The sequence below is a fragment of the Notolepis coatsorum genome (assembly GCF_963971535.1).
Source record: "Notolepis coatsorum genome assembly, chromosome: 13".
In the NCBI taxonomy this organism is placed as follows: Eukaryota; Metazoa; Chordata; class Actinopteri; order Aulopiformes; family Paralepididae; genus Notolepis; species Notolepis coatsorum.
The window spans coordinates 118,683,858-118,710,393 of record NC_140177.1 but is presented as its reverse complement, the minus strand read 5'-3'; the positions used below and the strand labels follow the sequence as shown (position 1 = coordinate 118,710,393).

The window sequence follows — 26,536 nt, the reverse complement described above, 5'->3', positions numbered from 1 at the left end:
TTGTGTTTGAATCCTAACGTCCTAGGTTTGAATCCTAACATCCTAGGTTTGAATCCTAACATCCTAGGTTTGAATCCTAACATCCTATAGGTTTGAATCCTAACATCCTATAGGTTTGAATCCTAACATCCTATAGGTTTGAATCCTAACGTCCTAGATTGGAAAACAAAACAATGGACTCTTGACACATAGTGATAAATAGATGAGAACTAGGTGCAGATAAAAAGGGTAAAATGGAGGAAATAACGTTTTTCATTTCATGGGATCTTTAAAAAAGGATTTTAATGAAAGAAGAAGAGAACACAGTGGCCACTGACTCCTTCTAAAGCTTGGATAGAAACGTCCTACCACCAACACATGTACTATACAGAAATGCACACACTCATGTGCATACAGTTAGACATACTCACATCTCCCAAGAATGGCCTAATCCGTAATTAACCAAGGCCTGCGCTCATTTAGTGGCAAGTAACAAAAGGACTAAATGAATTCGGTACAAAGATGGCAGTCAATACGTGGGGCGTTGGAAAATGAGAAGGTCTATTTTGGGTCTTCTGGGGGGAAAAATCCATATAATCTTGTTGGTTAGAGACTGAGAGCACGGTGAAGGGATTGTAATGGGCTGCAGGATTTTAAATGGAAGAGCTATGCAGTCGATACAGGAGGCAAAACATACAAAAGATGTGTACCAAATAGGATCACTCAATGCTCTCTAAAAGAGGAACTGGGATCAATAGAGATCTATTCAGAGTTGGACAGGCCTGAGTACAAAAAATTTACAGAATAGGAGGACAGGAAGAATATGTTTCTGACACCATATTGAAACTTAAACTTAAATTGACAAATCGTTCCAAATACATGAATACTGGCCCAATTGTGACTTTTTAGAACATGTAAAACAGAAATAACATCACTTACAAGTGGTTTGAGTGGTTTTCATACAATCCCATTTGAAGGTGTTAATTGTAGCTACCATGTTTGCTAGAAATGTCCAAAATGCACTTATCTCGTTCTGAAACTCCTGTGACAGTTGATGGGATAGGTGCAGGCATATTTGGGAAGTGGAACGGGACTGGTAAGAAGGAAGACATAGTAGGCATAGAGATAGAGTGTTGTAGTACTCAAGTCCGAGTCCTGGACTGATTTTCAGGACTCGTGACTCAGCTTGGACTTGAGCACTGATGATTCAGACTTGGACTTGGACTCGAGCATTGACTGCATTCAACCTCGGAAAGTGCAGACGAGGACTCAGACTTGTTAATTATACTGTTGTTGTTTTATTTTTGTTTTTTTTAATAGGCCCTAATCATTTGGCATAAGATATTGATGGCTAGTGCATTTGTTTGGCTATTGTGTCACAAAGTAAATAAACTCCCTTTGAAACGGTGACCGCTGTGTCATTTATGTTTAATGTAGATGAATGTTTTTTATTTGTACGTCAGCTATTTGACTGCCAGAGTGGAGTGGACTCAACCTTGATGACTTGGACTTGTACTAGGGTAATGGGGACTCGACTCGGACTCGACTCTTCTTTGGTGACTCGGACTCGAACACTGGGGACTCAAGACTCGACTCGGACTGGAGATTTAGTGACTCGACTACAACACTGATAGAGACACATACAGTATGTGTAGTACGTGTGGTTCCAGAGGCAGGGGTCTAAACCACCACGCCACTGTGCAGATGCTTGTAAAGCCGCCACACAAGAGCTTATACTGTACAATACTTAAGATGCCCAATGAGTTTTGACCCAATTTTCACTCTTGTGTCCCATTTTCTAGGATGAACTAACAAGAAGATTAACATCTGAAGGCACAGAGAGATGATTCTGAAGTAGGAACCGCCTGGCACGATAGCTGATGCTGTACCTAGTAATTTAGTGTGGATATAATGTGACACAGCCTTAACCAAACATACTTAATGCAATGTAGATTAGTGTTGCTTCAAACCAGAATGCTAGATTACACAAAGCATACTAACTCTTCCTAACCTCAAGAGTGTCGTATTAGCTGGCCTAATCCTTCATATGCATTATGCTAGTGTGGACAGCTGTCGGTAGGCCTATATATTGCGTTTATTCACACAACTGTTGCAAAATAAGAACATGTATCACATGTCATAGCGGAGGATTATGACAGCACATGTAATGTAAGGCCTTGATAGCACAGTATTTTCCAAGACCACTAATGCGGACATAAAGCCATAATCCTCCCGCCCACGGAGTATCATGTTAGCTAATACTTACGATAATGACATACGCTAGTACTTAAGCACAGCACCGTCGGTAACTAATTCATGCGCTAAGCGCTGCCCTTCACTTGGACCCCTGAAACGTCATTCTTTCTTTCTTTAATTTGTCACTCGTCTGTATATATTTTTCTTCTTATATATATATATATATATATATATATATATATATTAGTTAGTTCGCAATGGAAAAGTTGTGCACACAAAAAGCACTGCTATTAGTATTTTATCAAGTCAGTTTGGGGGTCTATTTGATATGATATGATACATTTATTTATATTGCGCCCCTCAACCAATAGTTACATCGGTCCGGCGCACCTTATTTGCACTGAGGCCAGTCGGATACAGTGGGCCACCCGCCATAAATAAGTCTATGTATGGGAAATAATAATAATAATAATAATAACTTTATTTATATAGCACCTTTCATACATGGCAGCTCAAAGTGCTTCACAGCAAATAGCATAAATGCTGTTCTGTTGAAGCTTTTCTCTCTGCCATCACTCAAAACACATCACAGAAGCAGGAACTGTGGGAACCCCCCCTAATTAAAACAGCACAACACGGGCGCCCAGGTGGGGCACCACGCACAGCACTGCGGTGCAACACCACCGTCCCGGGTGCGTGAACACTTAAGGCAACTAACATGTGCTTCCGCATTGCTCTGATTGGCCGCCTGACCCCACGTGACGCTACGGTCTGCATCCCCTTAACAATGGACCTGTCTCAAAACCCTGCCCCTTTTCTTGATCCTCCAATCACAACTGTCGCTTACCTCGGACAAACTTGGTTTGTCCGAGGTAAGCGACAGTTGTGATTGGAGGATCAAGAAAAGGGGCAGGGTTTTGAGACAGGTCCATTGTATGTATTGAGCCGTACTGTATTGTACCCATTCTGCAATCTGTTAAATAAAGTTTTCATTCATTCACGGCTCGTTTTCCCCCTACGCCGGTAACGCGCGCATGCGCATTTTTCGTTTTGACGGCACTCAAACGCCAAGAGAGGCTGCTCGCGGAAATTGGCTTCTCGCGGAAATGTAATGTTATGTTCGAATCCGTAGAATGCATATTTATCAAAACAACATATTTATCAAAACAACTACCAGATTCACTCATAACGTTATTTTGCGTGACAACACAGCCCAGCTGTCAGAAACTGTACATTGTAACGTTATATAACGCAACGTTATATGCTGTTATTTCGCGTTTTATTCATAACGTTATTTCGCGCGACAACGCAGCCCAGCTGTCAGAACCTGTACATTGAGGGGGTTTGAATCACTGTACATTGAGGGGGTGCGAATCACTGTTACGTTATATAACGCAACGTTATATGCTGTTATTTCGCGTTTTATTCATAACGTTATTTCGCGTGACAACACAGCACAGCTGTCAGAAACTGCACATTGAGGGGGTTTTAATCACTGTACATTGAGGGGGTGCGAATCACTGTTTACACTACACGCACCTTACTGTACCATGTTCTACATATAGAACCTCATCTCATGCACCGGTTTGAATCAAAGCCCTATCGAACATACGCAAGCTCTACTGTCTTTAACTATAAGCGTTTACACTCCCCACTTACTGTACCATGTTCTACATATAGAACCTCATCTCATGCACCGGTTTGAATCAAAGCCCTATCGAACGTACGCAAGCTCTACTGTCTTTAACTATAAGCATTTACACTCCCCACTTACTGTACCATGTTCTACATACACTGTGTGTTGTTGTAGCCACCGGGTAAATCGCGATTTTTTTATTAGTTTGTCATGACAAACCAATTACATAATTCAACATATGTGTAAAGGCACAACATATTCCAGTTAACGGTATATATTTTTTAATGATTCGTTACGGCGCAATCAATACTTCCATGCGTTCGGGACCTCCATGTTTTGGGGGTATTCATCAGAAAAATCGGCTCCGGGATTCGGCTCCCATCAGTCGGGCAAGAACTGCGGGTTTTCAGCCTCTCTCCTCTCTCCTGGAGCTTAAGGGGGAGCCGCGCTCGGCCAATCAGAGAAACGCGGAAGGCGCTCGGCCAATCAGAAGAGAGACGCGTCACTCGTTGGAGGCTCATGTCTCCGGCATAGGGAACGAGCGTAGAGCGGCTGGTATTCACGAAGGAGAGCGCTGGCCAATCAGAGAAACGCGGAAGTGCATGTTAGTTGCCTTAAGTGTTCACGCGTCCCGGGTTCGACTCCCGGACCTGGCGACCTTTGCCGAATGTCTTCCTCCTTCTATCTCCCATTCTTCCTCTCTCTCTCTCTCTACCGGACTGCCCGGTAGCAAAAAAAACAATAAAAAGATCTACCAAAAACATAATTAAAAAATAATAATAATAAAACAGCACAAAACACACACACGCACATCTTCAGTGTACAGTAAAGTACAGTCTGTGGTACATCCCGCCCAGCAGGGCCACATTATATTGATGGTATCAGCTGACTTCTCAAAGCAAAACCCTTGGCGCCCTGATGGAATTCACTGTGACGTTCAAAGAAGGTCAAAGAGCTACCCAGTTATACAATGCCTGCTTCGAATCCCCAGTAAAGGCCCTATCTCATTCATTTGACACATGAATATCTCCACGTTTATTGGGTTGCCCCGTGGGGCTCCAGCGAACTGTGTTGAGGTTGTCTCATGATTGTGACACGAGGTGAGAGTACACGAGGTCAGCGTAGAACATGTGTGAAGGATAGGATTGCTTGCCGAAGAAGAAGCGTGACGTCCATAATGTCTGATATGTTCTGAGAAAATAGCTGAAGGCAATTCCTCTTCTAAAGGCCATCACACCTCACACTGAGAAGACACACTGAGAAGACACGATTCTCCATGGAATGGGGTTTCATTTCTGCCACTTTGATGTGGTCTCAATGGTGTGATTTTAAAAGGGAAAAGACATTAGTATCCTCCATCAACTAAATTCACCAGCAATGTCCTCACCAGCACCAAAACACCTTATCAGCACACCAATAATACGTACACATTAAATTTTCGATAAAATATATAAATATATTACGTATGGCATTGGCTATAAGATAATGTACATTTTGTTCCTTTTTTCCTGTGGTCGATTAGAACTTTATTTACATATTTTAAGCGAGATTGGTTTGGTCCTCACCAGCACAGAAACACCTTATCAACACAACAGCAATCACCTATGCTCAGAGGCAAGGAAACCACAGTACTTATCCTCAAGATTCTCAGGACGTCACAAATTCTGTTCAGAGTTTAACTGTGACAGCTTGAATGAGTGTGAACCAGCTCCATTAGGTCTACGCTTCATGCATGTGGTCTGTGTGTGTGTCCTGACATTCAAACTACAAACCATGACGTCATGTTGCAGGGTAAAATGTTTTTTTTTGTATTTGCCTGCTAGATAATCATGTTATTGTGTTGGCACGCAAGCCGGTTGATTTCACAGTCTTTGAAAACACACAAATCAATTGTCACCGTGGCAATATTCTGACAACACATATAGTAGACTCATCATTTCAAGGATCCAAGAGTCTGGATTGCTGATTGCCCCAACAAGATGCAAAGAGTGTCAACAGGGAAGTAAGAGGAGGTATAATCTATATTTTCAACAATTGTGTACGAATTCACTGAATCTGTGGGACATGTTTGTTATTTATTTTATTTTTGTAGCAAAGCAACTAGTCTAACTCTAATTGTAATTATTTATTTTCTAACACCTTTTTTCCCTTGCATTGAACACACGGTTTTGGTGGGTAGCACACACAAATCGTGTATTCATTGTATATGAATCCTTCCCTACCTGCGACCCCACACCCAGGAGTAAAGCATGACTGCCAACCGAGCAGGACTTCAGGTACACAGTGTCCCTGGTTCCAAAAAGCATGTATTGCTTGTGTACTGGTGTCCCCTCTTGTGACATCTCAAAGGTATATATATTTTTTTGTTTTTGATTTATTGTGATGTTTCTTCTTGACTAGTTGAAAGAAGACTTGTCCGGCCCATAAGGACATTAACTTGTGATTGCGGGCTTTACAAATAAATTTGATTTGATTTGATTCGATTTGATAGGAACAGCTTGTTTAGGGGCTTGTTCATCAGTGTCAATGTCCTTGTCAGCGTCTAAATAACATTTCAGACAAAGACTAGAGGAACAAAGTCCACGTTCCATAATATGTTCCCTTTAAGAAGACAAAGTGAAGTGGTCATGGCCAAGTTCAATCTATCAGGTTTAAATTGACAAAAGCCTACTGCTACATAATGGACACTGGCCCTGGCCCTAAGTCATATGCAGTGTGCCTACTGTTTTTCAATCCATGCTGTGGAAGTCAGATGAAGCCATCTGGAATTTGAAGTAAACACGACAGCCAATGACCTCTATAGCGTGCTAGTGTCTCTGCAGCAGCGGCCCAAGGAGAACACATTCATTTAGGATGAAACCTGCCAGCAGGGGGAGCTGCATCTATTGGGGACGCCTTGCGTTTCAGTTCCTCAGTGTGGACAGCGCCTGGTGCTGAAATCACAACATCCAGCAGTGTGGCCATTGAAAAGTGGTACAGACACATTTTTTTTTTTAAAGTATAGGTTACATTTTCAAATCGTATGGCGCAATGGGGAATTGTGACATGAAAGCAGATGGACACCTGTCCATAAGATCGCATTCTGAAAGCCTACTAATGGTATCGTTGCATTTATAGCCTGCAAGTACGCAGCCACAGTAAAAGTCACAATAACATCAGAAGTTCACAGTGTTGTTGCGTGTGGAGGGTATAATGGGGAAGGGTGTACCTTCGCCAACACAGACTTCACGTACCTGATTTGTGGAGAGCTGTGCGTTTTGGGAGATGAGTAGTTGGACCACTATGTGAAGTGCCGAGGTGGCCAGCCCGGCCAGGATAGCCCAAGTGAGAGGCAGGGGAAGCATACTGTAAGTGGCGAAGAGGGTGAAAAGTACGTATCCAACTCCGTCGCCCAAGAGTCCGTAGCCCAGTCCCGCCGCTAGAATCTGCGTGGCCATGGCCACCCACGTCACCACGCCGCTGTACTGCAGGTAACTGTGGGACGTCGTGTCTTTCCGGACCGCCACTAAGGCACAAATGACCACCTCGATACCGGTGAAAAAGCCCAGGAGCATCCCTTTGATGGGATCCATCGGCGAAGAGGCGAGAGTTAAATGCAAAACCAACAGGGTCAATTTGGTCACCACGTCCAAAATGTTCATCACCACTACGGACTTGCGCCTCTGTCCCAGGAAATAGCGTTGGTATAAGCGCTCCAGGTCCTTCGATTTGAAGGAATTGCGAAGCGTGGGGAATATGACCCCTCTGTACGTGTAGCCCCAGTTGAGGAAGAAATCGGAGTTGCTCGGAGCGCAGTCGATTTGGAGAAAACCCAGGTCGCTGCTAGCGCGCTCTGGAAACACCTTAGTCCCGGCGTTGTTGTTGTGCTTGCCGTCTCCTCCGACAGAGGAGGTCCTCCCCCCCGCAGACTCTTTCCGTGTGCTCCGGTCGTAGCAAGTCTCCTCCGGGGTGACGATGCCCTTCACTCCTCCGCCCTGCTGCTCGTGGATGAACCGCTGCTCGGTGATGTGTCGGACCGCGTTCTGCCACAGAAGGCGTTTGGGTCGCGTAGTGCTGCTGTCGCTGCTGCTGCCGCTGCCGCTGCCCTGGGTCTTGTTGATGGTGTACAGCTCCTCACTTGCACTGGAGCATCGAACTTCCGACAGTTCCATCGTTTTTCAGTTCCGTCCGGTTTCTCTACAACCAGCTGTTATTATGTTGGAGTTACTTATAGTTATCTGAGCGCGCGGTTTTGGGGAAGGTGTCTTCTTGCGCGCATCGGACCGAGGTGGCACCGTTCTCTCGGGGTGTGTCAAGCTCGGCCGACAAAGTGTGGTTATTAGGTCATTGTCACGCACACCCGCGCACGGAAAAAACACAAGCTGGTCTTGAGCAGAAACCATCAGCCTGTATTAGGTGTGTGCCATCCTCGCCTGCCACATCTGTGCCGTCGAGTCCTTGTTGTGCACCATCGGACACAATGTGTCAAAGCAACAACGCCAGCCACCATGTGCCCCCTGCCACCTGCACCATCGGGGTGCCGGCGTTGTCAATAATACAATACCATTCTAGAAGCCGATCAGTAGAAACGAATGGATATATATATGGATATAGACGGCGAACATACAATTAATTAACAGTTGTTCACCTAGACTTGCTTGCTTATACAGCAGGTTCTCTTTGCATTTCCATTACCTTTGTTCGCGATTTACGCCCAATAGCATATATAATAAAATACCACAGCTAGTCCAGTGAATATGGGATTGGGTAGAATAGTATACCCCCGCCCCTCCCCTTCGCAAATCAGTTAATTGTTTTCACCCATTGTTAATTCTTAATCGTCCAACTTCTTGACAGGATGCTGCTTTGTCTCGGGGTGTTTTGGTAGGACGATCACATCGAGGGCTTCTGGGGAGAAAGGATCAACAGTGTCGAGTGGCAGGTCCTCAACGCGAAGCGCCCCCCCTCCCTGCCATGCCTCTTCATCATAAAAAGGACGCGCGGGCGCTTGAATGCAACACCTGGCTAAAGCATCCGAGAGACAATTCACCGACACATGTGTCAGAGATGCGACGCTGCAACGGACAGCACATCTGACGCCTGGATAGGATAGTCCCCCCCCGGCTTCTTCTCTAATTTTAATATCAATCGGAATTTACTTGGAAGAAAACACAAAAACGGTCGTCTCCGCGTAAAGATGCGAGCGTCTCCAAAATGGTCCACTCTGTGGTTTTGCGCACAGAACGGTTCCTCTTCTTGTCCCCCTCTCTCGCTCTCTCTATCCCCCCCTCTCTCTCTCTCCCTCTCCCTCTCTCTCAGCGAGTCGCGGCTTGGTATCCCCTCGAGCTGCTGACTTGGTACTATTAACGCAGAGAGCAGTGCATGGAATAGATTTGCACAGCGCAATGCTGGTCAGGAGAGGTATAGGGCGAAGCGAGTCGGATGGGTCTGATTGACGTCAGAGTAACCTCTCTCTCTCTCTCTCTCTCTCTCTCTCTCTCTCTCTCTCTCTCTCTCTCTCTCTCTCTCCCTCTCCCTCTCTCTGCCGCGCGCGCTCCTTTTGTCTTGCTATAACTGCAGAGGAACAAACATCGCAAGGCGAAGGAGTGGAGTGAAGCGGAAGGGATTAAAAAGGGAACCGGAGAAAAAAAGGTTTGACCTACAAATAGGCAACACCATGGTGAAATTCCTTTAACCTCCTATTTGGTAAATAGATAATTAAGATTTATACCCCCCCCCCTCCCCGGGCCCCGCCCACACACACACACACACACACACACACACACACACACACACACACACACCACCAGCCATCCTATTGATTTGTTGCATGGCTGAGGTGAAACATGCGATGATGGAAATAGCCATTTTGCAGTTTATTATTCTTGTTGCAGCTGTTTCAATATCTGTGGAACCCTAATCTGTGTCAGTGTTGTGTACTGCAGAACCTATACCCGACCACCGCCCGTGGTGGATGTGTGTGTGGGATAGATACTGTATGTAGCATTTGATTTTGTGACCGCAAGCGAAATTTACTGTGTATGAGACCGCCAATGCAATGCATAAAGTGAGTCATCTTTGGCCTCATCGTCCCTCTCTCTCTCTCTCTCTCTCTCTCTCTCTCTCTCTCTCTCTCTCTCTCTCTCTCTCTCTCTCTCTCTCTCTCTCTCTCTCTCTCTCTCTCTCTCTCTCTCTCTCTCTCTCTCTCTCTCTCTCTCTCTCTCTCTCTCTCTCTCTCTCTCTCTCTCTGTGTTCATTCTCTCTCCCACCCTCTCGACTCAATGCAATTAGGCACACACAGACACGCTCATTTTAAACGCTGTAGTCTATTTGGTTTTTTATTTATTTATTCTATATGGTTTCAAGGACTTATAAGGATACAAAGAGGCATTGTCCCCGCTGCAGTAAGCCGTAATATTAGTTACAGCAGAAATTTAAAACAATTACACACACACAAGCCGTTCAAGTTCAAGTTCTTTATTTGTCAAATACACAACAATGCAGGGGCATTGCAGGTAATGACATTCTTGTGTTTCGAGTTCAGACTCAACAGTGCACAATTAAGAAACATCAATGAATACAAGAATGGTAACAATAGGTATAACATCAAATAAAATATAAAAGAGGTAAGATAAAATAGTCAATTATTTAGAGTATGTGCATGATACGGTGCAGGGTGTGTGTGTGTGTCCAATAACAATAAGTAGTAATAGTATGATAAATAAAATAAAATATCAAAATGAGGTAAGATAAAATAAAATAGTACATTTCTACAGAAAGTGTATGTGCATTGTTGAGGTTATGTGTTATATACGATTGCATGTAACTGCTTAACTGTTTCCACAAGAGGGCGCTATAGTAGGGCGGGCCATACTTTTTTTTTTTTGGAAAATCAATCGAGTGGGGTGTCTAAAATATGTGTTTTTTTGTGGGGAATTCAAATATGGGATTATTTTTCTAATCGGATAACTCCTACCTACATTGTTTTGGATTTCAAAATGGCCGATTTGACCATTTTTCACCCCTTGGCCATACATGGATGCCAACATGAATCTGAAGGAAATCCTAACATGCAAGGTGTCTAAATGATGTGTTTCTTAATGGGGAATTCAAATATGAGTTCATCTTTGGGATAGGATAACTCTAACCTACATCATTTTGGATTTCAAAATGGCCGATTTTACCATTTTTCACCCCTTGGCCATACATGGATGCCAACATGTATCTGAAGGAAATCCTAACATGCAAGGTGTCTAAATTATGTGTTTCTTAATGGGGAATTCAAATATGAGGTCATTTTTGGGATAGGATAAATATAACCTGCATAATTTTGGATTTCAAAATGGCTTATTTTACCATTTGAACCCATTGGTATTGTATTACAAAATTGCAAAGATAAAAAATATATGGGAAATCATTTATAATGACAAAGCCATCAAATGTATTAACAAGTGAACTGTATATAACTGGATACAACTCCAAAGATCAATAATAATAATACTAACAATAATAAATTGTATTTGTAATGCACACAAACACCTAAGTGCTAAATCTCGATCTCCTGACTTCTTGAACTTTGCCAGGTTCCAATATCTTGATTGGACTCATTATTGGATGGCAAGATCTCCTACTGTACTGCTTTAGCCACCAACCTACAAACACAAACTTAAAGTCAACGTCAGCCATAAATAGGTGAGCTCTTTCCAGAACTACTCAGCAGAAACCTCTGTAACCATTTTAACAAACGTCTCAATGTATTGAGAAAATCCATGGGGCTCCATCAATCCTCTATCTTCTTAAAACATTGGAAAGGCAGGGGATGGAAAAGAAGGCAGAGAAAAGGAGAAGGGGCAAAGAAGAAAGCTTTGCAGCAGCAGACAAGGTTGCCAGGAAGGATGTTGAGAGCTTCCTTACAGTCCCTGAAGTTGAGCTCATTCCTGAAACTGACCCTGCAGCTTCAGCAAAGCTACGGAAAAATTATGATGAGATTCCAAACATCGCCCTTGCTAGTGTAAGGTATGGCATAGGTCTAAGGCCAACTGCAGCTATAGCAACTGCAGCTCTGATTGATGCAGGACTCATCTTAGAAGATGACACAAGTAAAGTGATTGATAAGAACAAGGTTAAGAGAGCACAAGAAAAGTTGATGCAAGAGCTGGGGGAAGAGTTTGAGGAGAAGTGCAGGGAGGAGGGGGGGGATCTCCTGTATCCTCTTTGATGGCCGGATTGACATGCCCAATGTGATGATGGAAGCTGAGGGCAGTGACCAATCTTTTCCTGCAAAGATCAAGGAAGAACACTATAGTGTTGCTAGTGAGCCTGGCAGCAACTATCTGTTCCACTTTACACCAGAGAAAGCAACTAAAGAGGAGTCCCATGCAGAGAAGATTGCTAAGGTCCTGTTTGCCTGGCTAAAAGAGAGAGGTTCTGATAAGACCTTGTGGGCCATTGGAGGAGACTCGACCAATGACAACACTGGAGTGAAGGCAGGTGTAATGCGGAAGCTGGAGCTGCACCTGGGGAGAAAGCTGGTCTGGTTGGTGTGCAACCTGCACACTGGTGAACTTCCACTGCGCCGTCTCATTGTTGAAGTTGATGGGGCTACTCTGTCAGACAACAAATTGTCTGGGCCAATAGGACAGCTCCTTGATTCTGTTACAGACTTGGAGATCAATCCTAACTTCACCAGGATCTTTCTTGGCCCTCCGCTGATCAAGCTGCCTGAGAAGATCATTCAAGATCTCTCAACTGATCAACACTATGGCTATAAACTGGTCTGTGCAATCAGGGATGGAGTGCTTTCTGCAAGGCTGGCTCTGCTGGAGATTGGACCGGTAAACCACAGCCGCTGGCTCACCACAGCAAACAGACTACTCAGGCTCTGGGTGTCAAAGCATCAACTTAAAAGAAAGAACCTGAATAATCTACAATGCATTGTGGAATTCATCATTGGAGTGTATTATCCATGTTGGTTCAACATGAAGGTCAAGCACTCCTGGATCGAAGGGCCTAGGCACATCCTGTTTCAGCTGGACTGCCTCAAGTCTCAGAGGAAGGAGGTGCTGGATGTTGTGATGCCAACTGTGAGAAGATCTGCTTGGTATGCCCACAGTGAAGCCATCCTCCAAACACTGCTGTGCTCTGAGGATCAAAAAGAGAGAATTGAGGGGGTGGAGAGAATCCTGGCCATCAGGGGAGAGGGGGATCCAGACACTCAGCTGGGAGACTCCTGTGTCAGGATCAGAAGAACACCTCACATCAATAGTGACGCTTCCAGCATTGGTGGCTTAATCAGCTGGTCAGAAGATTTGTCAGAGCCACCTCTCACCTGCTCCCTAAGCACCTCCGAGGTGAAGAACTTAATCAACACCCCCATGGAGGTTCTCGACTGGCCTTGCCACACACAAAGCATCGAGAGGGTTGTTAAAATGGTGACTGAGGCCTCTGCTAAGTACTTTTCACAAGAAAAAAGGGATGGAGGGATCAGGGCTCAGGAGACCAGCAGGAGGCTGATGTCCAAGAATGAATCCAAGCGGGACTTGTGCAACCTGATCAAATTTAAGAAGATAGAGGATTGATGGAGGCCCATGGATTTTCTCAATACATTGAGACGTTTGTTAAAATGGTTACAGAGGTTTCTGCTGAGTAGTTCTGGAAAGAGCTCACCTATGTATGGCTGACGTTGACTTTAAGTTTGTGTTTGTAGGTTGGTGGCTAAAGCAGTACAGTAGGAGATCTTGCCATCCAAGAATGAGTCCAATCAAGATATTGGAACCTGGCAAAGTTCAAGAAGTCAGGAGATCGAGATTTAGCACTTAGGTGTTTGTGTGCATTACAAATACAATTTATTATTGTTAGCATTATTATTATTGATCTTTGGAGTTGTATCCAGTTATATACAGTTCACTTGTTAATAAATTTGATGGCTTTGTCATTATAAATGATTTCCCATATATTTTTTATCTTTGCAAATTTGTAATACAATACCAATGGGTTCAAATGGTAAAATCAGCCATTTTGAAATCCAAAATTATGCAGGTTATATTTATCCTATCCCAAAAATTACCTCATATTTGAATTCCCCATTAAGAAACACATCATTTAGACACCTTGCATGTTAGGATTTCCTTCAGATTCATGTTGGCATCCATGTATGGCCAAGGGGTGAAAAATGGTAAAATCGGCCATTTTGAAATCCAAAATGATGTAGGTAGGAGTTATCCGATTAGAAAAATAATCCCATATTTGAATTCCCCACAAGAAAACACATATTTTAGACACCCCACTCCATTGATTTTCCAAAAAAAAAAAAGTATGGCCCGCCCTAGCGCTATAGGCGCAAGGGGACGTAGCTATTGATGCTGACGTTAGGTAAGAGGTATAAAAGGAGTTGTTACCTCCCCCTCGATCTCTTCCTCCGTCGCTTCTCACGAGAGAAGGTCTCATGTGCATAATGATGTGTGAATAATAAACCACGCCAAAGGCTAAAGAGAGGGACCTTGTCGTCATGGCCAAATTATTGTCGCTTCCCAGGTGACTCTGTCATCAGGTTATGGGCCCAGATCACGCAGGAGCGAAATAAGCAAGGGTAGCAAGGTTAGCTGAAAGTATAGGCTAGTTCAGCACCGGGAGCACCGCGTGGCTAAAGCTAGGCTAACGGGAGCTAAAGCTACGCCTACCATCAAAAGAGGATGGCGACCAAAGGAAGGAGCAAATGGCCCTCGTTCAACGGAAGGGCAGAGGACTATGAGCTCTGGGAAGAGCGAATGTTGTGCTGCATGCACGGAGTGGGACTGAAGAAAACCATCTTGACGGCCCCCACGGGAGAAGTAACGGCAGCCGCGCAAGCCCTGGACACCAAGCAAAATGCTGACGCATACTGCGAGTTAGCACCACTGCTAGACGACACGAGCTTGGGACTGATATTCCGCGACACGAAGGACAAAGGCAGAGAGAGCCTGAAAGTGTTAAGAGATCACTACATCGGAAGGGGAAGACCCCGGATCGTATCCCTCTACATAACTCTGACCGCGCTGAAGAAAGCGCACACCGAGACTGTGACCGAATACGTCATCAGAGCTGAACAGATCATTACGGCGCTTAAGAGTGCAGGAGAAGCACAGAGCGATGGACTAATGATGGCAATGGTTATGAGAGGACTACCGGAGATGTACAAACCATTCACACTACTGGTGACACACGGTTCAGCGGACATGTCGCTGGGGGAGTTCAAGGCCAAGTTGCGAAACTTTGAGGCCTCAGAAGACACACACCCAGTCGCCGCGGAGGCGGGAGAGAGGGTGCTGAAGGCCCGGGCGGCACCGAGAGAGAAGACCAGACCCCAGACGGAGCTGGCGTGTTGGCGATGCAGAGAAAAGGGGCACCGGAAAGATAACTGCACAAAGACTCTTTGGTGTAGCTTCTGTAAATCCACGGGGCACACAGACAAAGTGTGCAGAAAGAAACGTGACCAGAGCGCTCGGTACGCGCATGGACAAGATGGCGGCTGTGGACAAGATGGCGGCAACGGTGGACGTGAGACGAGACGAGACGACGCCCGGAGAGCAGCGGGACGAGAGGAGTTCATCTTCGGGGCGCAGACAACGTACGTCACCCAGTCAACGCAGCAGCAGCAGGTCCAAAGGAAGGGACTGATCGTGGACACAGGTGCGTCGTCCCACATCATCAACGACAGGAATCGATTCAAGAACTTTGACAACACCTTCGAGCCGGAGAGACACAGCATGGAGCTGGCAGACGGAAAGCGCACATTCGGGTTGGCGCAGGGGAGAGGAGACGCACAGGTATGCCTCATAGACAGTGAGGGGCGCCGGTGTACAGTGACGTTAAAGAACGCTCTCTACATACCCTCGTTCCCACAAGAACTATTCTCTGTAAAATCTGCTACTGCAAACAGTGCCAAAGTGTTCTTCAATGAAGGTAAAGATGTTCTTGTAGAGCCTAACGGTACGCGATTTAACATACAGTAGAGGTGTACAAGAGAATGTATTATCTACAAACAGAGTGTAATGATAACGATATGTGTAATGCCATGATATCCAGACATGGCATGAGATCATGGGTCATTGTAATTACGAGGATTTACTATAACTGCAAGCAGTGACAGAAGGCATGCACATTAACGGTGAAAAGCATAGACCGAACAAAGAATGTGAAGTGTGTATAAAGGGGAAGTTCACTCAATCGAGGAACAGACGTCCCACGGAAAAAGTAAAGGTACCACTTGAGCTAGTTAACACAGATCTAGCTGGTCCAGTAAGCAACGAGTCCATAGGTGGCTTTAAATATGTACAGTCTTTTACAGATGTGTGTACAGGGGGAGTGTTTGTTTACTTTCTCAAAGCAAAGAGTGACACACTCCAGGCCACGGAGAAATTCCTTGCAGATGTAGCCCCTTATGGCAACATAAGATGCTTGAGGTCCGACAACGGAACCGAGTTCACAAATAGAGAGTTCCAATCACTGTTGAGAAGGAACAAGATAAGACACAAGACGTCATGTCCTTACTCCCCGCACCAAAACGGGATAGCAGAGAGGGAAGGACGTACTCTTTTCGAAATGGCTAGGTGTAAGCTGATAGATGGTAACTTACCTAAGAGTCTATGACATTATGCGGTACAAGAAGCCGCTTACACCAGGAACAGGTGTTTTAATAAGCACACGGGCACCACCCCGTATACAGCACTGACAGGAAAGAAGTGTAATCTAGCCAGAATGCAAAAATTTGGGTCAGTGTGTTATGCTTACCAGCAGGACAGAGGAAAGCTCGAGTCCAGATGTGAAAAAGGACTCTTTGTAGGGCACGACAAAGGAAGCACCACTTTTCTAGTCTATTATCCCGGTAAAGGGAAAGTGCAAAAACACAGGCTAGTCAAATTTGTCACAAAGACAACATGTGAGAACGAGACACAGACAGAGGAGCCAGAGCTGGACTCCAGAGTAAGGTGTGAAGAAAGAGAGACACATCAGCCTAGTGTACTGAGCACAGTCGTGCAGACAGACAGTCAACAACCCCCAGAGGACGATGACGAGGAGCACCCGAGGGTGACGTCACGTGCCTCATGCAGTGGGAGGTATCCCTCACGGGAACACAAACCCCCAAAGTATCTGAAAGACTATGCCCAGAGAGAAAGTGACGAGGATGACAGTACACTTACGAGCATTGATTACTGCTACAGAGTAGTGAGTGGAGTACCTCAGACCTTTAAAGAGGCCATGGTGTCCCCTGAGTCAAGAAATGGGAGAGAGCAATGGATGAGGAGATGAGGTCCCTAGAGGACAACCACACCTTTACTCTAACCAAGTTACCAGAGGGCAGACAGACAGTGGGAGGAAAATGGGTGTACTCAATCAAGGAGGGTATTGAAGGCCACGATAAGTACAAAGCCAGGTTTGTAGCTAAAGGTTACAGTCAGAAGGAAGGTATAGACTACAGTGAGACATTCTCACCTACAGCCAATCTGACCAGTGTACGGGTAGTGATGCAGAAAGCAGCTGAGGACAGTTTGATTTTACACCAGATGTATGTGAAGACAGCCTACCTGCACGCACCCATAGATAGGGAGATATATATGGAACAACCTGAAGGTTACGAGAAGAAAGGAAAGAAGCTAGTGTGTAAGCTAGAAAAATCCATTTACGGCCTGAAACAGTCTGGGCGAAATTGGAACGAGATGCTTCATACATGTCTCATTGAAGATCACTTCCTACAGAACCCAGTAGACCCCTTTGTTTACTCAACGGAGTCAAAAGAGTCAGGAAAAGTGATAATTGTGATTTGGGTGGATGATTTAATCATCGCAGCGGACAACACTAGAAACCTAGAGCAGGTGAAAAGGATGCTCTCCACCAGATTCAAAATTAAAGACCTAGGCAGGTTAAAGCATTTTCTAGGCATGGACTTCGAACAGTCTGCCAGTTGTGTAAAGATATCCCAGAAGAGATATGTGGAAAAGATCCTGAAACATTTTGACATGCAAGAATGTAGAACAAGGGAAACACCATGTGATCAAAAACTAGACTATCAAGAGGATGCTCAGAAATTGACAGATGTAAAAATGTACAGAGAAGCTGTAGGTAGCCTCATTTATTTGACAACATGTACTCGCCCTGACCTATGTTTTGTAGTGAGTAAATTGTCACAGCATTTTGCTGATCCCACAGAGGAGCACTGGATTACAGCAAAACATGTTTTTCGTTATCTCAAAGGTACAGCAGATAAACAGCTTTGTTTCAGAAAGAGCAGCGAGGGCTTAGGGCTTAAAGCCTACAGTGATGCAGATTGGGCGGCAGACGCCACAGACAGAAGAAGTACCACAGGGTATTGTGTGAGTTTGAACACAGACAGCTCACTGGTTTCACGGAAAACTAAGAAACAGCCCACAGTGGCACTGTCAACTTGTGAAGCTGAATATATGGCTCTAGCTATGACAATACAGGAATGTATTTATCTAGACCAACTGCTCGAAGGAATGGATAGCTATGTATATAAGAAAACTGTTGTTTATGAAGACAACCAGGGAACCAGCAATGGCTAGAAACCCTGTGTGCAGACAGAGATGTAAACATGTGGATATAAAATATCACTTCATCAGATCTGTCATCAGAGAAGAAAGGATGACACTTGTTTATTGTCCTACAGACGACATGGTAGCAGATGCTATGACAAAGCCTGTCTCCAAACTGAAATTCAGAAGATTTGCAGAGGCCATGTTTGGTGTGTAAATATTGCCTGTTATGTAATATTGACTGCCATATTCTTTTTGATGTTCTAAAACTGTATTATTTTCTTTAAAAGATGTTTTTGTAAAAGTTGTACAGTACACGACAGCCGTAAGTGGGAGTGTTGAGGTTATGTGTTATATATGATTGCATGTAACTGCTTAACTGTTTCCACAAGATGGCGCTATAGGCGCAAGGGGACGTAGCTATTGATGCTGACGTCAGGTAAGAGGTATAAAAGGAGTTGTTACCTCCCCCTCGATCTCCTCCTCCGTCGCCTCTCACGAGAGAAGGTCTCATGTGCATAATGATGTGTGAATAATAAACCACGCCAAAGGCTAAAGAGAGGAACCTTGTCGTCATGGCCAAATTATTGCCGCTCCCCAGGTGACTCTGTCAACATGCACCTTAAGGTGTTCTTGTTCACGCTGTCCCTGAACCTGCTGGTTCTTGTGAGGATGCTCCGGTACCGTTTGCCAGACGGTAGCAGAGTGAAACATTTGTGACTGGGGTGACTGTGGTGACTGTGGTCTCTGAGAATGTTACAGGTTTTCCTTTTGCACCTCTGTGTGTAGAGGTCATCCATGGCTGGCAGCTCAGTCCTGGTGATGTGTTGCGCTGACTTCATCACCCTTTGCAGAGCCTTGTGGTCGATGGCTGAGGGCTGGAGTCCATGCCGAATCTCCTTGTGGTCGATGGCCGAGGGCTGGAGTCCATGCCAAATATCCTCAGCCTACAGAGGAAGAAGAGCCATCTATTACCATTCCAGAGTAAATGGAGATACAATGAAGGAAAACATTATATTTTTACCCTCGCCAGGTACATATTCTACATTTAAAAGGCCATATCACCATTATAAGCAAGATCCCATGGATAATAATGCAACTCAGTGTGTCCTCCTAATGGGCTGACCCCTATTAGTCGAATAGTCGACTAATCGATCGAAAGGAGCCGTAGTCGACTGCCAAAAAAAAAATGTATCATTCTTTCCAAAAGAAAAGAGGCTAACGCTAATGGCACGCATACCAGAGGCTAACTGCCTAAGAAAACAGGCACAGGGGCACTGAAAGAGGATTTCACCCATCTAATGAACACACTAGACTAGACAAATATCAAGATGTATCCATCAGTGGAGCAATTACATGCTTTTGCAGAGGACAAGAAGCCTTCTGTCGACTCCTTCAGACATTAACACATCCTGCGCCAATACCGCTGTACGACGTGTTTCAAGTTCATGCAAATTCTGCCAATCCACGGCGTACGACGTTATTGAGATCATATTTCATTTTTTCGCCATGTTATTCATAATTCCCTCACGGAGCCTGGTCTGATGCAGTGGGACTCGGCACAACTCTGCAACGCTTCAATACTGCCCCCTGGTGGATGATCGGCGAGTTGCCAAACCGGAAATGGCCGAGTCGACCTCGGTGCGTCTCCGAAATGCGTCCGGCACTCGCATATTGTTGTGGGACTCTAGCCACACACCGTGGATATGGATCGCTGCCATAACTCAATAATCGACATGATTTGGGCGTGTATTATTATTATACAAACCGGAAATGGATCGACTCGATCGGCGTCAAATAAGTGGGATCTTTTTGCTCCAGTCTCACCGGCCAACAGTAAGAGGACGCTGATGTAATTTTCAGCGCATTTGTTTATTATTATCCATGCAAACTGCTCCGATCAATATATCACCCATACTACATAAAGCATTTACCGACGATAAACGCCCCCCCCCCCCCCCCCCCCCTGTTCACCCGCGCATGATCAGTCATAACGTTTAGGATCATGTACAGTTGAAGTGTTTAATATAGCAATATAATATAATAATATAACGCCAACAAACGACATTTGATCATCTATATATGCGTTTATGCCTATATCTCACATTCTAGGAATTACTGCAGAAAACGATAAAAACATATTTATATTCTAGACGGTATTTTCGTATGAACCTGTGAATGAAAAAGTAAAACGTTCCTACATCCTGAACGATAGATAATCGATGTTGAATGGGCCATAGTAATGTCAATTTAGCAATACAATTTAAAAAGTTATAGCCCTGCAAAGTAGGTAAACATCTCCATAGGCTTAGACTGGTGGCAGTGATCAAACATTGATGGATATAAGCATGGCAGGGAATGTGTTAAGCACCCCCACAGCCCAAATGGAAAAAGAAAAAGAAAAATTATTATACTTTTTTTTTATATAGTCGACTAATAGTCGACTATCAGCTAATTTCGGCCAATCATAGTGGACTATCCAAATCCTTAGTCGGGGACAGCCCTACCTCCTATACTCATTGACTACAAATGTAACTCTGGATGTGATGAAAATACACAAAAAATGTGTGCTGTCAATCGATTAAAATATTTAACTCGATTAAACGCATGATTGTCCATAGTTAACCCGCGATTAATCGCAAATTAATCGCATTTATTTTCAAGTTCCAAGTTTTAATACTCTTATCAACATGCAAGTCAACAAATGCTTGCTTTATGCAGCCATTTAACACAAAAGGATGACCCTCATGCATTGCAAATTTGCATCAAATTCAAAACAGAGTGATGCACAAAATAACTTAAAAGAAAATAATAATTTAAAACAATGAATTGTGTGCATGAAATAATAGGGGAAAGAAAACGTTAGGAACTTTACATTCACCCACACAACACACACACACACACACACACACACACACACACACACACACACACACACACACACACACACACACACACACACACACACACACACACACGCACGCACACACACACACACACACACACACACACAGGAGCGTAGCTGGGGGGGGGGGGGGGAACTTAGGATGATTCCAAGGGCCCAGCACTGGGGGGGGGGGGGGGGGGGGGCCCAGATTTTTTATTTTTTTGTATACTAGACATCACACACATGTATTATTGATGCTCTCATTGATACTATGTTTGTTTCTGAAGTGTGTGTGTGTGTGTGTGTGTGTGTGTGTGTGTGTGTGTGTGTGTGTGTGTGTGTGTGTGTGTGTGTGTGTGTGTGTGTGTGTGTGTGTGTGTGTGTGTGTGTGTGTGTGTGTGTGTGTGTGTGTGTGTGTGTGTGTGTGTGTGTGTGTGTGTGTGTGTGTGTGTGTGTGTGTGTGTGTGTGTGTGTGTGTGTGTGTGTGAGTGAGATATATAGAGAGAGAGGGGGGGCTTTGGTAGACTATTGCATTGGTCCATTCATTGAAGATGAACGCAATGCGACATCCTTTACTAGGCTTACCCACCAACAGTGCAGGTGCTGAACTGCTGATCCGAATGTATAGGTAAAAACCATATTTATTATTTATCCCAGAGGGGAGATTAGGGGTTCCCAAAGTCGGGGTCGCGACCCACAGGAGGGCCGCGAACCGTCGCGGGGGAGGGGGGGGGGGGGGGGGGGGGGTCGCCAGATGATTTAAAAAATAAATAAATAAAAATTTTGCAGTCAGGCCACTGAACTTAGAAGCAGGCCAGGACAGTGTTTCTAGTTGTAGCAGCGCAATAGTTAGATAACCTATGTGGGGAACAACCAGGAGATCACTGCAACTCACACAAGTTGGAGAACTATCTCTCTCTCTCTCTCTTGCTCTCACACACACACACAAAAGGAGCCGCATGTGATTGGTGGAGGCGGGACCCTTACAAAAAACGGTTGTTGCTAATCATTGACACATGCTAGCCTGTAATAATCCCCCCCAGAAAAATCTACTTTGCATTTGATATATTGAAAATATATGCCATCACACACACTGGCATTTAAAGGGTTAGAATTATACAATTCATATGTGGTGTTATGATCAGGGCTGAAGTTGAATAAAAGATTGTATTATTTTCAATCTGACATTACAAAAAAACAGAAAATCCATCAAAATCAGTGTTGTTGCTAATCATACATATGCTAGCCTGTTTTTTTAACAATAATTTGTGATGCCATCACAAACACTGGCATTTAAAGGGTACAAATAAAAAAATTCCTGCACCAGAATGCAGGAAATGAAGTCTTTGTAACAAGAAATGTCCTGGTGGGGGACCCCCAGACCCCTGCTTAAAAAGTGGCCTGACTGGGGCTATATTTTGCACTATATTTCCTGGCCTGAATGATTTCCCCACTCCGGCCCTGGTTAAAAGCCTCCAATGCTTATTAGTGTGTGTGCGTTTGAATGTGTGCATGTTTCAACCATACATTTCCATTTATAAAAAAAAAAAAATTAATTAATAAAGTTCCCTTTGCCGCATGGTATGCTAGGTCGAGGGCCTTGAAGCAGATTCGTGCAGCAATGGGGAGCCAGTGCAGGTCCCTAAGAAGTGGGGTGACATGGGCCGACTTCGGTAGGTTTGAGATCAGGCGGGCCGCTGCGTTCTGAATGAGTTGAAGAGGCTTAGTGGCAGTGGCCGGGAGGCCAGCGAGCAGTGCGTTGCAGTAGTCGAGTCGGGAGATGACTGTTGATTGGACGAGGAGTTGGGTGGCTTCTTTTGTCAGGAAGGGGCGGATCCTTCTGACGTTGCTCAGGAGGAATCGGCAGGTTCTGGTTGTCGCTGCGATGTGAGCAGAGAAGTTCAACTGGTCGTCGAGGACAACACCAAGGTTCTTGGCGGTCGGGGACGCGGTCACAGCTGCATTCTCGACTGTGATGGAAAGGTCGGTCAGGGGGGAGGATTTGGCCGGCAGGTGGAGCAATTCTGTTTTGCTTAGGTTCAGTTTGAGGTGGTTGGTCGTCATCCAGGCGGAGATGTCGGACAGACAGGCCGAGATCCGCTCAGAGACGTGGATATCTGAGGGAGGGAAGGAGAGGAAGAGTTGAGTATCGTCGGCATAACAGTGGTAGGAGAAGCCATGAGACGTGATAATGTTACCCAGTGATTTAGGGTAGAGGGAGAAGAGAAGGGGTCTTAAAACCGAGCCCTGGGGGACACCCGTCCGCAGGGGGCGGGTGGCCGACAGGGTCCCTCTCCATGACACTCGGTAGGAGCGGTCATTGAGGTATGATCACAACCATGTCAGCGCAGAGCCAGCCACTCCCATTCCTGCGAGGGCCGCGAGGAGGATCTGGTGGTTGACTGTGTCGAAGGCTGCAGATATATCTAGCAGAATCAGGACAGAGGAGAGGCCTTTCGCTTTTGCTAAGTGAAGTGCCTCTGTGACCGCAATGAGGGCTGTGTCTGTGGAGTGACCAGTCCTGAAGCCTGACTGATTAGGGTCTAGGAGGTCATTCTGTAAGAGATAAGCAGTAAGTTGGTTGGATACAGCACGTTCAAGTGTTTTAGAAAGGAAGGAGAGAAGAGAGACAGGACGGTAGTTGCCTATGACGGTAGGGTTCAGGGATGGTTTTTTTTATGAGGGGCGTGACTCTGGCTTGTTTTAGGGAGGTGGGGACCACCCCCGAGGTGAGTGAGGAGTTGATGGTTGCAGTTAGGAATGGGAGGATGTCTGGTGCTATGGTCTGGAGGAGTGGGGAAGGTAGCCGGTCCAGCTGGCATGTAGTCGGACGGTTCGACGTTACCAGTGTCAGGGTCTCGGCTTCTGTAATGGGAGAGAAAGAAAGAGTGAAGGATGAGGTTCTCGATTCAGCATTTGGAATGGGTGGGGGTTGGGAGAAGGAGCTGCGGATGTTCTCCACTTTTTCCTCAAAGAAGATCGCAAAGTCTTCGGCAGAGAAAGATGAGGGAGGGGGGGGGGTGGGGGGGGGAGTGAGGAGGGAGGACATGGTAGCATGCAGTTTGCGAAGATTCTTGGCAGAGGCCTCGATCCTATGGTGAAATAAAGAAGCTTTGGCATTAGTAATGGTTTTGGAGAATGTTAACAAGAGGTTGTGATATGTGTCGATGTCAGCAGTGAGGCGTGACTTTCTATACTTCCTTTCAGCTCCTCTCAGGACCTGTCTTTGTTCTCTCACTGGATCTGTCAGCCAAGGACTGGGTGGGGAACGGCGGGCAGGTTTCTCAACGAGGGGACAGAGCTTGTCGAAGGAGGTTGCAAGGGCTGAGAGGAGGGTGGAGGTTGCCATCTCTGTTGAGAGAGCAGAGAAGGTGTCACTCAAAGGTAGAGCGGATAGTATGTCAGAGGAGAGGGTGGAGGGGGATAGGGAGGGCAGGTTGTGTCTGAGTGAGACGGTTTGAGTTGGGGTGAAGACCTTTCGGTTAAGCATGAGAGTTAGTGAGAAGGATATGAAGGAATGGTCAGATACATGTAGGGGAGTTACCGTGGTGTTAATGATGCTGGAGTTACGGGAAAATATGAGATCCAAGGAGTTGCCTGCTTTGTGGGTGGGAGGCATGGCAGTGGGAGTCAGGTCAAATGATTGTAGGAGGGAGACTACTATGACTGACTGAGATGAGTCAGGCAGGTTGAGGTCACCCAATAGAAGGAGAGGGGTACCATCTTCCGGTAAGGAGCTTAGAAGCATGTCCAGCTCATCTGTGAAGTGATCGAGCGGACCTGGAGGGCGGTAGAGTGTAACAATGGTGAGATTGAAAGGATTAGAGACAGATACTGCATGATAAAAAGAGGAGAGTGACAGTGCTGGGAGGGGTGTTAAGTTTGTAGTCCATGAAGGAGATGTCATGAGGCCAGTGCCTCCACCCCATCTGGAAGGTTGAGGTGTGTGAGTGAAGTTATAGTTTGTCGATAATGCTGCAGGTGTTGATGAGTTATTGGGGGTTATCCAGGTCTCAGTTAGAGCCAGGAGCTGCAGATTTTGACTATGGGCGTAGGCAGTAATGAAGTCAGCTTTCTTGACTGCTGATTGACAATTCCATAATTCCATTCTGATTGACAATTCAACTAAGACATCCAACCAACTAACACATCCAACTGCCTTTCAACTAAGACATCCAACCAACTAACACATCCAACTTTTCTTTAGTTTTTAATTATGAAGTTAGTGGTTGTTATTGGAATGATTGATTGATTGATTGATTGATTGAAAAATGTATTACCAGATGCAGAATGGGTACAATACAGTACGGCTCAATACACACAATTGTTAAGGGGATGCAGACCTACATTCTATAGAACTGCATTCTTAGATGCTTCTATTCAAAGTAGGTAAAAAAATAAAATAAAAAAATATTGCAATTAATCAATCAATCAATTCGCGCGATTTTTATTTTGTTCTACAATGACTCATGACCAGTGTTGGGACTAACGCGTTACAAAGTAACGCATTACAGTAACGAAGTTACTTTTTGCGATAAATAGTACTCTAACGCATTCCTTTTCAAATTCAGTAACGCTACTTACGTTACTGAATGGTTCGTCACTGCGTTATTTGCATTATATACGGCGTAGATTGATAGCGAGCGGTAGTGATTATTATTATTATTATTATTATTATTATTATTATTATTTATCCTCATATCCTGTCTGCCTGGCTGCGAGGAAACGCTATGCTGGGGGCGTGTTTTGTTTACTATTCCTGAGATTCCTGACTGATAATGGCAGCGCCCAGCTACTGCTACTCGCGTATTTCTCTTTTGTCGAGCGAAAAGAAAATAACGTTTTAGTTATGTCATTTGTGTTTTGGCTCAAAGATACTGGAGTATAACGTTAACTACGAGGACTCATCCAAATCCACTCGCCACCCGCGTAGAATGATACGAGGCGACACACAGCAAATGGGACGGAAAACTTTTTTCAACTACTTGGAGAGAGAATATACAGTACAACATGGAAATGAAACAAAGAAAATGTTTAAGGGGCTGCAGGACTAACTTTACATCTCGACAGACACTGGTGAGTGCAGTGATGTGAATGTAAATGAATGGAAACTCAAGTTGATCAACGCATTTCTGACTACAAATCTGCCAGGGAATCTCATCAATACTAATCAAACAATATAAATATAGTCCTTTCATGCACAATTGATATCCTAACGATTCTAACGTTGCAATGCACGATTGATATCTTAAACAACGTTGCAAGACTGTTATAATGAAACGCTCCGGCGACAGATATCAAGGCTGTTCCTCAAGCACTTATTTTCAACCT

At 44.9% G+C, this 26,536-nt stretch overlaps 1 protein-coding gene across 1 annotated transcript in view; it reads right to left on the bottom strand.

Moving 5' to 3' along the window:
- The window catches only part of adcy8 (adenylate cyclase 8 (brain)), a gene marked incomplete at both ends in the record, with an annotated part of 388,672 nt that extends 380,710 nt beyond the window's left edge, over positions 1-7,962 (bottom strand). The window contains 1 exon segment of the mRNA XM_084327783.1: positions 7,045-7,962. Within this exon segment, the coding sequence (XP_084183909.1) occupies positions 7,045-7,962 (918 nt within the window).
- Positions 7,963-26,536: the final 18,574 nt, after the last annotated feature.